The sequence below is a fragment of the Littorina saxatilis genome, linkage group LG4, assembly GCF_037325665.1.
Source record: "Littorina saxatilis isolate snail1 linkage group LG4, US_GU_Lsax_2.0, whole genome shotgun sequence".
NCBI classification, from domain to species: Eukaryota; Metazoa; Mollusca; class Gastropoda; order Littorinimorpha; family Littorinidae; genus Littorina; species Littorina saxatilis.
In genome coordinates this window covers 62,310,894-62,323,423 of record NC_090248.1, presented here as the reverse complement: position 1 = coordinate 62,323,423, position 12,530 = coordinate 62,310,894, and the positions used below count along the sequence as shown (strand labels likewise).

General features: G+C 42.6%; 1 protein-coding gene across 1 annotated transcript in view; it reads right to left on the bottom strand.

Moving 5' to 3' along the window:
* Positions 1-381: 381 nt before the first annotated feature.
* LOC138965312 (salivary peroxidase/catechol oxidase-like) overlaps positions 382-12,530 on the bottom strand; it is a 31,075-nt gene continuing 18,926 nt past the window's right edge. The window contains exons 10-13 of the mRNA XM_070337442.1: positions 11,718-11,836; positions 10,258-10,427; positions 9,662-9,767; positions 382-4,799 (exon numbers count right to left, since the gene is read on the bottom strand). Of these exons, the coding sequence (XP_070193543.1) occupies positions 4,505-4,799; positions 9,662-9,767; positions 10,258-10,427; positions 11,718-11,836 (690 nt within the window). The 3' untranslated portion in view covers positions 382-4,504. The remainder of the gene's footprint in view (positions 4,800-9,661; positions 9,768-10,257; positions 10,428-11,717; positions 11,837-12,530) is intronic.

Genomic DNA, 12,530 nt, shown 5'->3' with positions numbered 1-12,530 from the left:
CGGACTCGGTCAAAGAACGTTTAGCCAAAATCTGTAATTGATTTTAACCAAAAAGTGAAGTGGAACCTCCCGTAACGACCCCTCATAAAACGACCCCACTCCTTTTTACAACTGATTTTCTTGGCACGTATGCCTTTTACACTGTAACTAACCTCTAAATGGCGACGCCCTCCTTTTTCAGACGACCGACCTTCCAACAAAAGGCTAAATAACGACTTTGATTGGGTTTTGTACCAGTGAGTGTCAAAGTCTGTCCTGCACACGATGCACGCGCCTGTCATTAGTCTCGCAGACCGTCATGAGCCAGGTGCGGTAGTCAGCAGTCAGTAGTGCGTGCAAATCTAGTGGCCCTCGGCTGTTCCCATCTTACCTTTTGCTCTCACAATAGCCAACTTGCACAATACCCCGCTTGAATACCTCTCCGGTGCGAAAGATAAGGAAGGTTCACTTCCCTGCGGGCAAACGTTTTGCTCTCACAAGCGCTGGTGTTCTCTGGCTTGTGTTAAAATACAAAAAAATTAAACTCGATCGCCTTTCCTTTGTGCACGGGCCATGCTTGGGTATTTTGAACGAACTTTAGGATTATTCTTGCGGCTAACATTGCTGCAGCACACTGTTCACAGTGAAAATTCACACTTTTCAAGGCAAAGTGTCCGCACTGACACGCAACCTCTGACGGGCGCTGTGGCCGGGTGGTAAGACGTCGGCCTCTTAATCGGAAGGTCGAAGGTTCGAATCCCGGCCGCGGCCGCCTGGTGGGTTAAGTGTGGAGATTTTTCCGATCTCCCAGGTCAACTTAGACCTGCCTTCGTGTGTACACGCAAGCACAAGACCAAGTGCGCACGGAAAAGATCCTGTCTTCTTCTTCTTCTGCGTTCGGGGGCTGAAACTCCCACGTGCACTCGTGGTTTGCACGAGTGGAATTTTACGTGTATGACCGTTTTTACCCCGCCATTTAGGCAGCCTTACGCCGCTTTCGGAGGAAGCATGCTGGGTATTTTCGTGTTTCTATAACCCACCGAACTCTGACATGGATTACAGGATCTTTTTCGTGCGCACTTGGTCTTGTGCTTGCGTGTACACACGGGGGTGTTCGGACACCGAGGAGAGTCTGCACACAAAGTTGACTCTGAGAAATAAATCTCTCGCCGAACGTGGGGACGAACTCACGCTGACAGCGGCCAACTGGATACAAATCCAGCGCGCTACCGACTGAGCTACATCCCCGCCCCGAAAAGATCCTGTAATCCATGTCAGAGTTCGGTGGGTTATAGAAACACGAAAATACCCAGCATGCTTCCTCCGAAAGCGGCGTATGGCTGCCTAAATGGCGGGGTAAAAACGGTCATACACGTAAAATTCCACTCGTGCAAAAACACGAGTGTGCGTGGGCTTAGGCCCATGAACGAAGAAGAAGAAGAAGAAGACATGCAACCTTTCACAGAGACATGCCCGCATTTTGCGGCAGATCTCGCAAGGCCACGCAAGTTAACGCAGATTTATCCCCGAGTACGCAGTAGGAGGGTCCTGCAGACTTTAATTGTGTGTCTGTCTGTGTGTGTGTGTGTGTCTGTCTCGACTTAACAGCCTATTGCTGGGAAACTACTGGGCGCAGTTCGTTCAAAAGTTGATACACTAACTTGATAATAGGTCCGATTGATCGTATTAAAACTTCATATAAATGTTACCTGGGACCTAAATGCGAAATAATCTACAAAAACGACTCTTAACGGTGGGCGCGATTCGCGGTGGGATAGAACAGCCGTTCGACTGATAGAACCGCCCAGCCAGCGACACCAGGCGTTGCGTGCGTGTGCCTCGCGTGCTGAACAACCTAATGTTAGCATTATAGGCATTTGAGTTCACTAACAAAATTGTCAGAGTTGGTGGCTTGGTGGAAAGCGCGTCCGACTATGGCCAAAGTGATCCGAGTTCGATTCCCGGCATGGGCGGTCTATTTTTTTTTTTTTAATAAATTCTTGTTTACTATTGTTTATTATGGGCGGGGATATAGCTCAGTTGGTAGCGCGCTGGATTTGTATTCAGTTGGCCGCTGTCAGCGTGAGTTCGATCCCAGGTTCGGCGGAAATTTATTTCAGAGTCAACTTTGTGTGCAGACTCTCTTCGGTGTCCGAACCCAACCCCCGTGTACACTACATTGGGTGTGCACGTTAAAGATCCCACGATTGACAAAAGGGTCTTTCCTGGCAAAATTGCATAGGCACAGTTAATAATTGTCTACCTATACCCGTGTGACTTGGAATAATAGGCCGTGAAAGGTAAATATGCGCCGAAATGGCTGCAATCTACTGGCCGTATAAAATTTCATCTCACACGGCATCACTGCAGAGCGCCTAGAACTGTACCCACGGAATATGCGCGATATAAGCCTCATTGATTGATTGATTATGAACGTTTTAATGTTTTATTTTACTCTAATAATTTTTTTAATTGTGTAAAATAAATTTAAAAATTTTTTTTTTTTAATCCACGTGCACAAGACAAAAACTTTCATACTGGGGGAGCGAGCCAGTCTGAAGAGTACTCGGGTCCAGCGCCAGCGTTTTTTATCGCGCGACTTGGCGGTGCAGGCCGATAGGGCAAGTCGCCAATTGAAGGACCCTCCTTGGAGTAGGATGGGGGGATGGGAGACAGGGGGTGACAACTCAATAAGAAAGAGTGGCTGCTGCTTTGCTCGCACTGAGACGCGGCGCTTGTCTTTGTTTGGCGTGTTTGTTTGTGTACGCATTCTGTGATCATGTGCTCACCAACTGAGTGAATGAATCATCTCGAATAAACACTTCTCTTGACTTGGCTTTGTCAGGTGTTGTCTGTTACAGCGCCCTGTCTTAGCTTTAGTTCACCTTCATTTTTAATCGTTGAGACTGAGAGGTGTTGTACACATAGCGACTCCAAAAATATGAATGGTAACTGTTCACGCTAGAAGATATAGAGAGAAAAGCATTGAAGGTGAAAACGGGAACTTAATCGCAAAAAGCCAGGAGGAGGGAAATCCCACATTTAACCAATAATCAAAGACACGGAGTCTTTTTTTATACAGGTGGAAAGACGGTGACAGAAAACTTTTTTTTTAAAGTAGCCTCCCCTGTGATGGAACCTTACCCTTGAATTCCCAATAAAGACCCCCTCTTAACGACCGATTTTTCGGGACATTTTAAAGGTCGTTAGTGGGCGGTTTTACTGAATAAACAACAAGGTAAGTATAGTTGCAGTGATAGCGTCTTGCCCGTTGACTGTGCTTTAAAAGTTCGCCATGCCAGTGCGTTGCATAACGTTCTGTTTTTAGGGCAGCCCCAAGCGTTTGAATAAAGCTGGACAAAATGTCTGTTTGTTAGGTTTGTTCCATTTGCTTATAATTTACCGTAAAGCGTTTGATAGCATACATGATTGATTACGAAGGGAAACAGTATTGCAAATGAACTTGAACAGACAATTATTGGATGTGTTACGTGATATTCACGTAAAGCAAAGTCATGCGTAAAACATGCTGGTAGATAGATGTTCAGTTTTTCGTGTCAAATGTTGTACTTCGTCGTGGCAAATTATCATTTCTGATTTCTTTTTCGCTGTTTTTCAATGATTTACCAAAACAATTGATGTTACCAGACTGGTTTACGGTTGCCCCCAGGAAGTATGTATGAATAATGTTACTGAATATATGTATTTACTTTTGCTGTTATAAGCTGACAATACTGTAATTCTTGCAGAAACTCCACATGTCTTACATGAAACTCTGGATGTTTTAAGGACGGGGTATGATGTGTGGAGGGTTAAAGGCACAGTAAGCCTCCCGTAAACCATCACAGAGCTCCCCGAGCGTCTAAATACAGTACAAGCATACTTCCATTTGAACGCTCACCGAACGGGAACATCCTGGCTGCTTTCTGTCGAGCGTGAGACATTTTCAAAGAATTTATTTTCGTAGACTTGTTCCGTTAACAACAACGGCGCCTCGTTTTTGCGCTAGACCTAACTTTTAAAATCTAAATAATAAATTGACAGCTTGTTACACAAACATTCTTTAATCATAAAAGAATTCGTTTTTCATCAAGACAAGATCAGAACAATTCGAAGTTGTGAAAGTTTAAAAAAAGAAAAGCCCGGAAGCAGGGTCACGCAAGGGTCGTAGCAGACGACGGCCGGTTTATCAGTGCAAATCGCCGTTCCTCTCAACAGTCAAAAGCCATCGCTGGAGTTCTTGTGAACCACAGCCGTTGTTTCGTGCATAAAAAAACGTGCTATTGTAGATAAGCTCACGTCGAGTCGCATTCAAATAACCAACTATGACGACTGCATTGTGAAAAGGGAAAACTGGATCACACGGGTTCACGATGGCTCAGGGGTAAGATAAACCACGCAAAAATAAATTCTTTGAAAATTGTTCGCTCTTTACGGAGGGCACCTAGGATGTTCTCAATTGGTGAGTGTTTAAATGAAATGGTGTTTGTACTGTGTGTAAAAGCCTGACCGTATCTGTGATGGTTTACGGGAGGCTTACTCTGCCTTTAAATATTGAGAGATACGCACGGAGTAGCTCTTCATTGGGGTCTCTCTGACGTAAACGAGATTCAAACGCGTCCGAGAAGCTAAAACTAGAAGGCCCTTCAGGCACGAGTATTCTTACGTTCGACACGTAGTTAACAGGGGGTCCTAAAACATGGGAGTTGAACAGGGTGATTGGGCTGTCCGTGACAACGTCACGGGGGGTGTCCGGGAAGACGTCAAGGAAGGCACTCATGTTGATATCAGGAAGTTCAGAACACCGATGAAGCGGGTTGCTGAAAATGTAAACAGAGTCTGCACTAACTCGTTTTGCATACACCGGCCATACCTTGCGAAAAAGAGAGAAAGAGAGACAGACAGACAGACAGACAGGCAGACAGACAAAGAGAGAGAGAGAGAGAGAGGGAGAGAGAGGGAGAGAGAGACAGGGCGCGAGAGAGATAGACAGGGAGAGAGAGATAGAGAGACAGGGGGAGAGAGAGAGAGGGAGAGAGAGAGATAGAAAGACAGAGAGAGACAATGACAATGACAAATGACAAATTCTTTATTTACGAGGGTAGTGGCATAAGCAAACAGGTGCTTTTTTACATCCAGCCCTCGCCCATGGGAGGGTTTAATCTAATGATAATACGTTTCAAAAATGTTCGAATATCAATTAAAGAAGTAATAAAAACAAACAATGAACAAGCAAACGATTAACAGACTAAAAACAAACAAAAATATACATACAAGCGAGAGACAGAGAGAGAGAGAGACAGACAGAGAGACAGACAGACAAAGACAGAGAGAGAGAGAGGGAGAGAGAAAGACAGAGAGGGAGAGAAAGAGAGAGAGACAGGAAGAGAGAGAGACAGAGACATAGACAGAGAGATAGAGGGAGAGAGAGAGAGAGACAGACAGGGAGAGAGAGAGAGGGAGAGAGAGAGAGAGAGACAGAGAGAGAGAGAAAGAGAGAGAGGGAGACAGGGAGAAAGAGAAAGTGAGAGAGAGAGTGAGAGAGAGTGAGAGAGAAAGAGAGAGAGTGAGAGAGAAAGAGAGACGCTTTGACGCTTTAGGAGTTTATTGTCCTCAGCTTTAAAAGCCTTTTAGACAAGGGTATATAATTTACAGAAGAAGTAAACATAACCATCTCTGCAAACACATCCACACACACAAACACACACACACACTCTCTCTCTCTCTCTCTCTCTCTCTCTCTTTCTCTCTCCCTGTCTCTCTCTCTGCCACACACACACAAACGCACACGCATTGAAGCGCGTCCGCACTCGCGCTCTCACACGGATTCTTCCTCCCAGTTGCATAATCATCTGTGGCTTGTGTGTGTGTGTGTGTGTTTTAATCATAGTGGTGTTAGTAAGTTATGGAGTTATCTGAGTAATTCTGAGTTAAATTAAAATGAGTAACAGTGTGGCCACATATGTTTGCAGTACACAACGGCTGACCATCCGGACCATGTTTCCTTGTGGGAATTGATCTTGGCTGTTTCTGTTTAGCAAAAGGTATGATTGAGGCTTCCTTTGACAATGAATGCTTTTTTGTGTGTGTTTCTGTGCATGTGTCACTGTGTGTGTGTGCGTGTGTGTGAATGAAATTCAGTAATTTATGCTTTCAGTGGGGTAGTCATATTTCAGAGTTACATGACATACAAGCCAAAATATGATATATTTTGTTGAATCAATGAATGTCTTTGTAGTCAGTAATTTTCAGGGTTGTAGTTCTGACTCAAAATGACTGTGATTAATAAACTCCAAATCAGAAATGTTAGTTAAAACATGTATTATTTCACCTCAATTGAACTGAATTCATACAAGGGGAAGATTGTTTTCACAAGGTTATCAGTATACCAGGTTTATGATTTTTCAAAGTGCACAATCTCTTTTTCAGTGGACCCATTGAACTTCAAGTCCTGCATTTACAATGGTCCAGTGCTGTGTTTATCCGAGTGGTAACGCACTTGCGCTCGGAATCGAGAGGTTGCGTTTTCGACCCTGGGTCAGGCCGCTATTTTCTCCCCCCTTTCATAACCTAGGTGGTGGGTTCAAGTGCTAGTCTTTCGGATGAGACGAAAAACCGAGGTCCCTTCGTGTACACTACATTGGGGTGTGCACGTTAAAGATCCCACGATTGACAAAAAGGTCTTTCCTGGCAAAATTGTATAGGCATAGCTAAAAATGTCCACCAAATACCCGTGTGACTTGGAATAAAGGCCGTGAAAGGTGAATGCTCGCCCTAATAGGCTTGAGGTTTGCTGGCCGATGTGAATGCGTGATATATTGTGTAAAAAAAATTCCATCTCACACGGCAGAAATTAATATGTAAAGCGCTTAGAGAAAACGTCACGTCAAGCGCTATATAAATCTCCCCATACAAAAAACCTGGTCATACCAATATGCGTTGTTGTGAACATTCAGGTAAGTAATGCTTTTGCTTGTTTTTTTCTCTCTTTGGTTTCATCCATTTATGCAGTTGTCACTACTTCAGTACCTGTGTTTTGGACTGAACGTGTAGAGCTCAGAATTCTCTATGTCATGCTTAAACCACAGGGTAATCCATTGACTTTCGCGCGCATGTGAGTGGGTTTAATGGTGATGTCTGTGGGTTATGGATTTATCTAAGTGAGTAGTTATGATTTTAAATGAGTAACAGTGTGTCTGCTTATGATTGCAGTACACACGTCATGGCCAACCAGCCTGATGATGTTTCCCTGTGGAGAGATCTTTGCTGTTTCTGTTCTGCAAAAGGATTGACTGCGGCTTTCACTGATGGTATGTTTGATTTTGTTTTGTTTTTCTCAGCTATTCAGGCTTTCAGCAGGATAGTCAGACTTGAGAGTTACAGGCCTGATGAAGATTTTCAATCTTGACTGCAATTATTATCTTGATTCCTGGATAGTGTTGTGGTTGTGCACCAATGTTATTCGACAAAAAGCTTTGGCATTTCAAATATTGGATGCCTTTTTTTACATTTAGTCAAGTTTTGACTAAATGTTTTAACGTAGAGGGGGAATCGAGACGAGGGTCGTGGTGTATGTGTGTGTGTGTGTGTGTGTGTGTGTGTGTGTGTGTGTGTGTGTGTGTGTGTGTGTGTGTCTGTCTGTCTGTGCGTGTGTGTGTGTAGAGCGATTCAGACCAAACTACTGGACCGATCTTTATGAAATTTTCCATGAGCGTTCCTGGGTATGATATCCCCGGACGGGTTTTTTTTGTTTTTTTGTTATACATGTCTTTGATGACGTCATATCCGGCTTTTCGTGAAAGTTGAGACGGCACTGTCACGCCCTCATTTTTCAACCCAATTGGTTGAAAATTTGGTCAAGTAATCTTCGACAAAACCCGGACTTCGGTATTGCATTTCAGCTTGGTGGCTTAAAAATTAATTAATGACTTTGGTCATTAAAAATCTGAAAATTGTAAAAAAAAAATTTTTATAAAACGATCCAAATTTACGTTCATCTTATTCTCCATCATTTGCTGATTCCAAAAACATATAAATATGTTATATTTGGATTAAAACAAGCTCTGAAAATTAAAAATATAAAAAATATTATTAAAATTAAATTGTCGAAATCAATTTACAAGCACTTTCATCTTATTCCTTGTTGGTTCCTGATTCCAAAACCATATAGATATGATATGTTTGGATTAAAAACACGCTCAGAAAGTTAAAAGGAAGAGAGGTACAGATTTTTAATTACCAAAGTCATAAATTAATTTTTAAGCCACCACGCTGAAATGCAATACCAAAGTCCGGGCTTCGTCGAAGACTACTTGACCAAAATTTCAACCAATTTAGTTGCAAAATGAGAGCGTGACAGTGCCGCCTCAACTTTTACGAAAAGCCGGATATGACGTCATCAAAGACATTTATCGAAAAAACGAAAAATACGTTCGGGGATATCAATCCCAGGAACTCTCATGTAAAATTTCATAAAGATCGGTCCACTAGTTTGGTCTGAATCGCTCTACACGCACACACACACTCACGCACGCACACGCACACACACACACACACACACACACACACACACATACACACACACACACACGCACACACACACACACACACACACACACACACACACACACACATACATACATACACCACGACCCTCGATTCGATTCCCCCTCTATGTTAAAACATTTAGTCAAAACTTGACTAAATGTAAAAAAAACACACACACACACACAAAACACACTTTCACACACCAATGGTAACATTGTAATGGTGCATACTTACGCAATGAACCATGTATCCATAATCCAATAGATAGAGAATACTACATGGCTTGCTGTGTCGTACCAGATTTACACGAGTTGTTTTTTTAAATATTGAACTGCGAGCAAAAGCGAGCTGTTCACTATTTGAAAAAGCAACGAGTGTAAATCTGGTACAACACAGCAAGCCATGTAGTATTCTGTTTATCCTAGTACTGTACTTACGTGTATTTTACTGAAAATGTCCTGCAGTCGAGGCAGATAAGTTGAAGACGCTTGTTTTGGAACCTCGATCTCTTCTAAAGCCTCGTGCAATCTATTACGTCAAAGCAAAGAAACGTCACTCTGAAAGTGTGGTGTGACGTGTTAGTTCTAAAGATTCATCGAGGGTAATTAGCGAGCGCAATTTTTGTTTCTATAATGACGTTTGTCTCGGTGACTTTGGCATCATAAGCAGTGGAAAAACAGGTCCCTGCCAGACTTGCTTGACATGACCTCATTTACATGATATACACACGTGTGATTTGAACGATTATTATCTCACGGGTGTCTCTATCACGTATGTAGGATAATATGATTTAATGCATTGAAGCTCAAAATGACTATCAGTTATCAGGAGTTTTCAGTCAGCCTAATTTAACTCTCAAGCCTCCAGTGTTCTGTTCCATCTTCACTTCTCTCCATATCATTCAGTCAACAAGTTAGAGATACTGTGATGAAATGGGACGCGGAAAAATAGATTACTCCAGCGGAATTCGTAAGTTGTGTCCACGGAAATCCGCGGATTCGCGGAAAAGTCCCACCCCTGTAAACATGAGCTCCATCTTTTGGCTCGGTATCTTTAAGCAAACTAACCACACTATTGCAATGTAAGGTACATGCGAAATACTGGTGAAAGGGACGGACGTATAAAATTAATTTACCTCTCGTTGTTTGGCGGTTTAAAAGGGTTGGCTTGAATGTATTTCACTTTGGCATTCTCACACAGGATCTTGCTCAGACGAAGTGTCCTTATCGTCTCGAGCTGATCTGAAATAAGATTATGTTTTCGGTTAATGGCAGTTTTTATTTGTGTGTGTGTGTGTGTGTGTTTGTGTGTGTGTTTGTGTGTGTGCGTTTGTGTGTGTGTGTGTGTGTATGTGTGAGGGCGGGTGTGTGTGTGTATGTGTGTTTGTTTGTGTGTGTGTGTGTATGTGTCTGTGTGTGTGTATGTTATGGCTTATAAGTTTGTTTCATTTATGTCATTTGCTTGAATCTTTTTTTTTCATCCTTTTCACTTGTTTTTCATATTTTGTCATGTTACTTTTTGGTATCATTTAAACAAATCTCTTTCGCTCTTATTCCTAACGAACTATTGGTTTTCAGCCTTCTCCGAACATCAAAGTAATCTCTTTATATAAAAGCGGATTATGCGACATCAGCCATGACAAAGTTTAAAAACACATCGAAAAGAGAAAGCATTAAGCAACGCTTTGGAGGCGACAGTGATAGACACATGATAAAGATGTGGATAGTTTACCATTCTTAAAACCGTAGGCATTGTTGTTCGTCTCAAAGTAGTAGCGATCACCATACTTGAGGTCATGAAACTGCCGTCCTAAGACGAGAGCGAAGACTTCCCCCACCACCCCGTTCACCACAGAACTTTCACTGGTCCCTCCCGTGAAGCAGTCTACGTCATCGGGATGCCTGCGTCACAGTAAAGTCAACATCATTCTTTTGTTCGCTGTTCTTGGGAAAGAAGACGCAGGAACAGAGAGGCGGGGGGGGGGGGGGGGGGGGCTCATTCGATAAATATGAAACAGAAGACGATGAGCTCCCCTTCGAAGAGCAAAAAGCTGATCCGACAACAAGCATAATTTGCATAGTTTGCAGCGACCCGGATCGTAAATACGGGAACTGCTAGATTCGCTTCCAGCAGCGCACACAACGCAGCAAGAAAAACAAAGGGCAGAGGTACACCTTGGTTATGTCATGCCTGCAAGCGTACTCCTATCTTTGTCCAGCTTAACCTCTAGGATTATTTCTTTTGGTGCGAGTATTCCTCATATCAATCAATTGTCAAAGCCAGCGTTATCTAAAAGTGGATGGCGTCAAAAAGTAGCTTTCAGAAATATATCGAAACCATTTAAGTACTGATCAGGGTTGTTTTGAAGGGTGACAAAAACTAATTTAGTTTTTGTGGGTCTTCATTGGTCACTAATACATTAAGGCGATGTGTGGCACTAACATTAAATTTGGAGAATACATGGAATATCCTTGTTTTCTTGGTAGTTATTGAAGTAATTTATAACAATGAATGAAACATTTGCAAATATTTATGTACACAGATCGCCGTATTCACATATTTTTCATTTCTTTTCATAAGTCACTTCAATAACTAACTACCCAAAAAACTAAGTTTTTCCATGTAGTCTCCAAGTGTAATTTTGGTGATTTTAGTGCCTCACATCGCCTTAACACCTAGATCAGATTTATTTAAAGTATTATGCTAACGTTGATCTGAGCAATATAACAAATTTATAGAATGAAAAGGGGGAGGGGTTCACCTAGTTATCGGTTGTTTTTCCTTTTTTGGGAGGGAGGCCGAGGGGGTTTGGGGTGGGTTTTTTTTTTGGGGGGGGGGACGATCAAATATATGTACACGAGCTATATATTGTTTCGAAACATTATTTTATTCATGACACATCTACTGCAAATAATCAGGAATTGTTCTCCTATTTGCAGAATACAAGTAAGGGAAGTAACCCTTTATCAAACGGGGAAAATTGCACGGGTAATCACTCCAGTTCACTGGTAACCCCTTCAGTAACATTTAACCTCAACACTCGACTTTTGACTTCAGGTGGAATCATAACACGGGCCCAGCGGAGTCCCTGCGGCGAACTGCAGACTTCATCACATCATCAACCTTGACAGTCTAGCATGGCAACGGGAACGCAGAAATAGGAGAAGAAGAAGAAGAATAACATGACTTACTCATAGAGAGTTTCAAGGGCTTCTCCGCTGGCACCAAATTGCCTCCATTTGGTAAACTTGCACAGGCCTAAGAACTCTCTCAGCTCGTTGAACGAAGGAAGGCCGTGGTCCCGTCCTCGCTGTCAAACACAGTTTTATGCAGTACTCGTAAAACGATTGCAGTGTGAAATTGAGGCAAAAATTGCATTGGCTTCAAGATACCTTCCTTTTTGTGTAAGCAATCATAAGGCCTGGCGCTCACCTATATAACTTCAGCAGGACAGACGACGCACTGCAGATTATTCCAGCCCACTACACGTTGCGTGAAAGGAAAACAGGCCAAGTACTCGTCATAATCCCCATCGCAGCATCATTAATATGCAGTGCGTCGTCTGTGCCGCTGAAACCACGCAGGTATATTCTGCCCTTGAGGATATCCTAATGCTGCTACGTTTAAGGTAACGTTGAAATCGGTATATGGCTCAACTTGACGACGATTATATTTCGTCAAAAGACACAAGCTATCTGCAAAACAATTCTTTACAAGGAATGAAATAAAAACTTTTCCCTGATCCATATTACTTTCTTCTGTGGCTGTAAATAAGCATTGGTCAAGAATGATTAATTTGGAATAACTCTTGTCCGATGTTGCCTTGTCTCCCTTGCTTTATTTCCTCAGACTTGTGAAAATAGGGATAAATATTGATAATGCATGATTGATATCAGGTACCCGGTGGCGTGCATAATCTAAGCTTACGATGAAAGTCCCTAACATAAATCACAATGGACGTCATAACTTTGAGCTGGGCTATGGAACACAAAGCCGTATCAGGT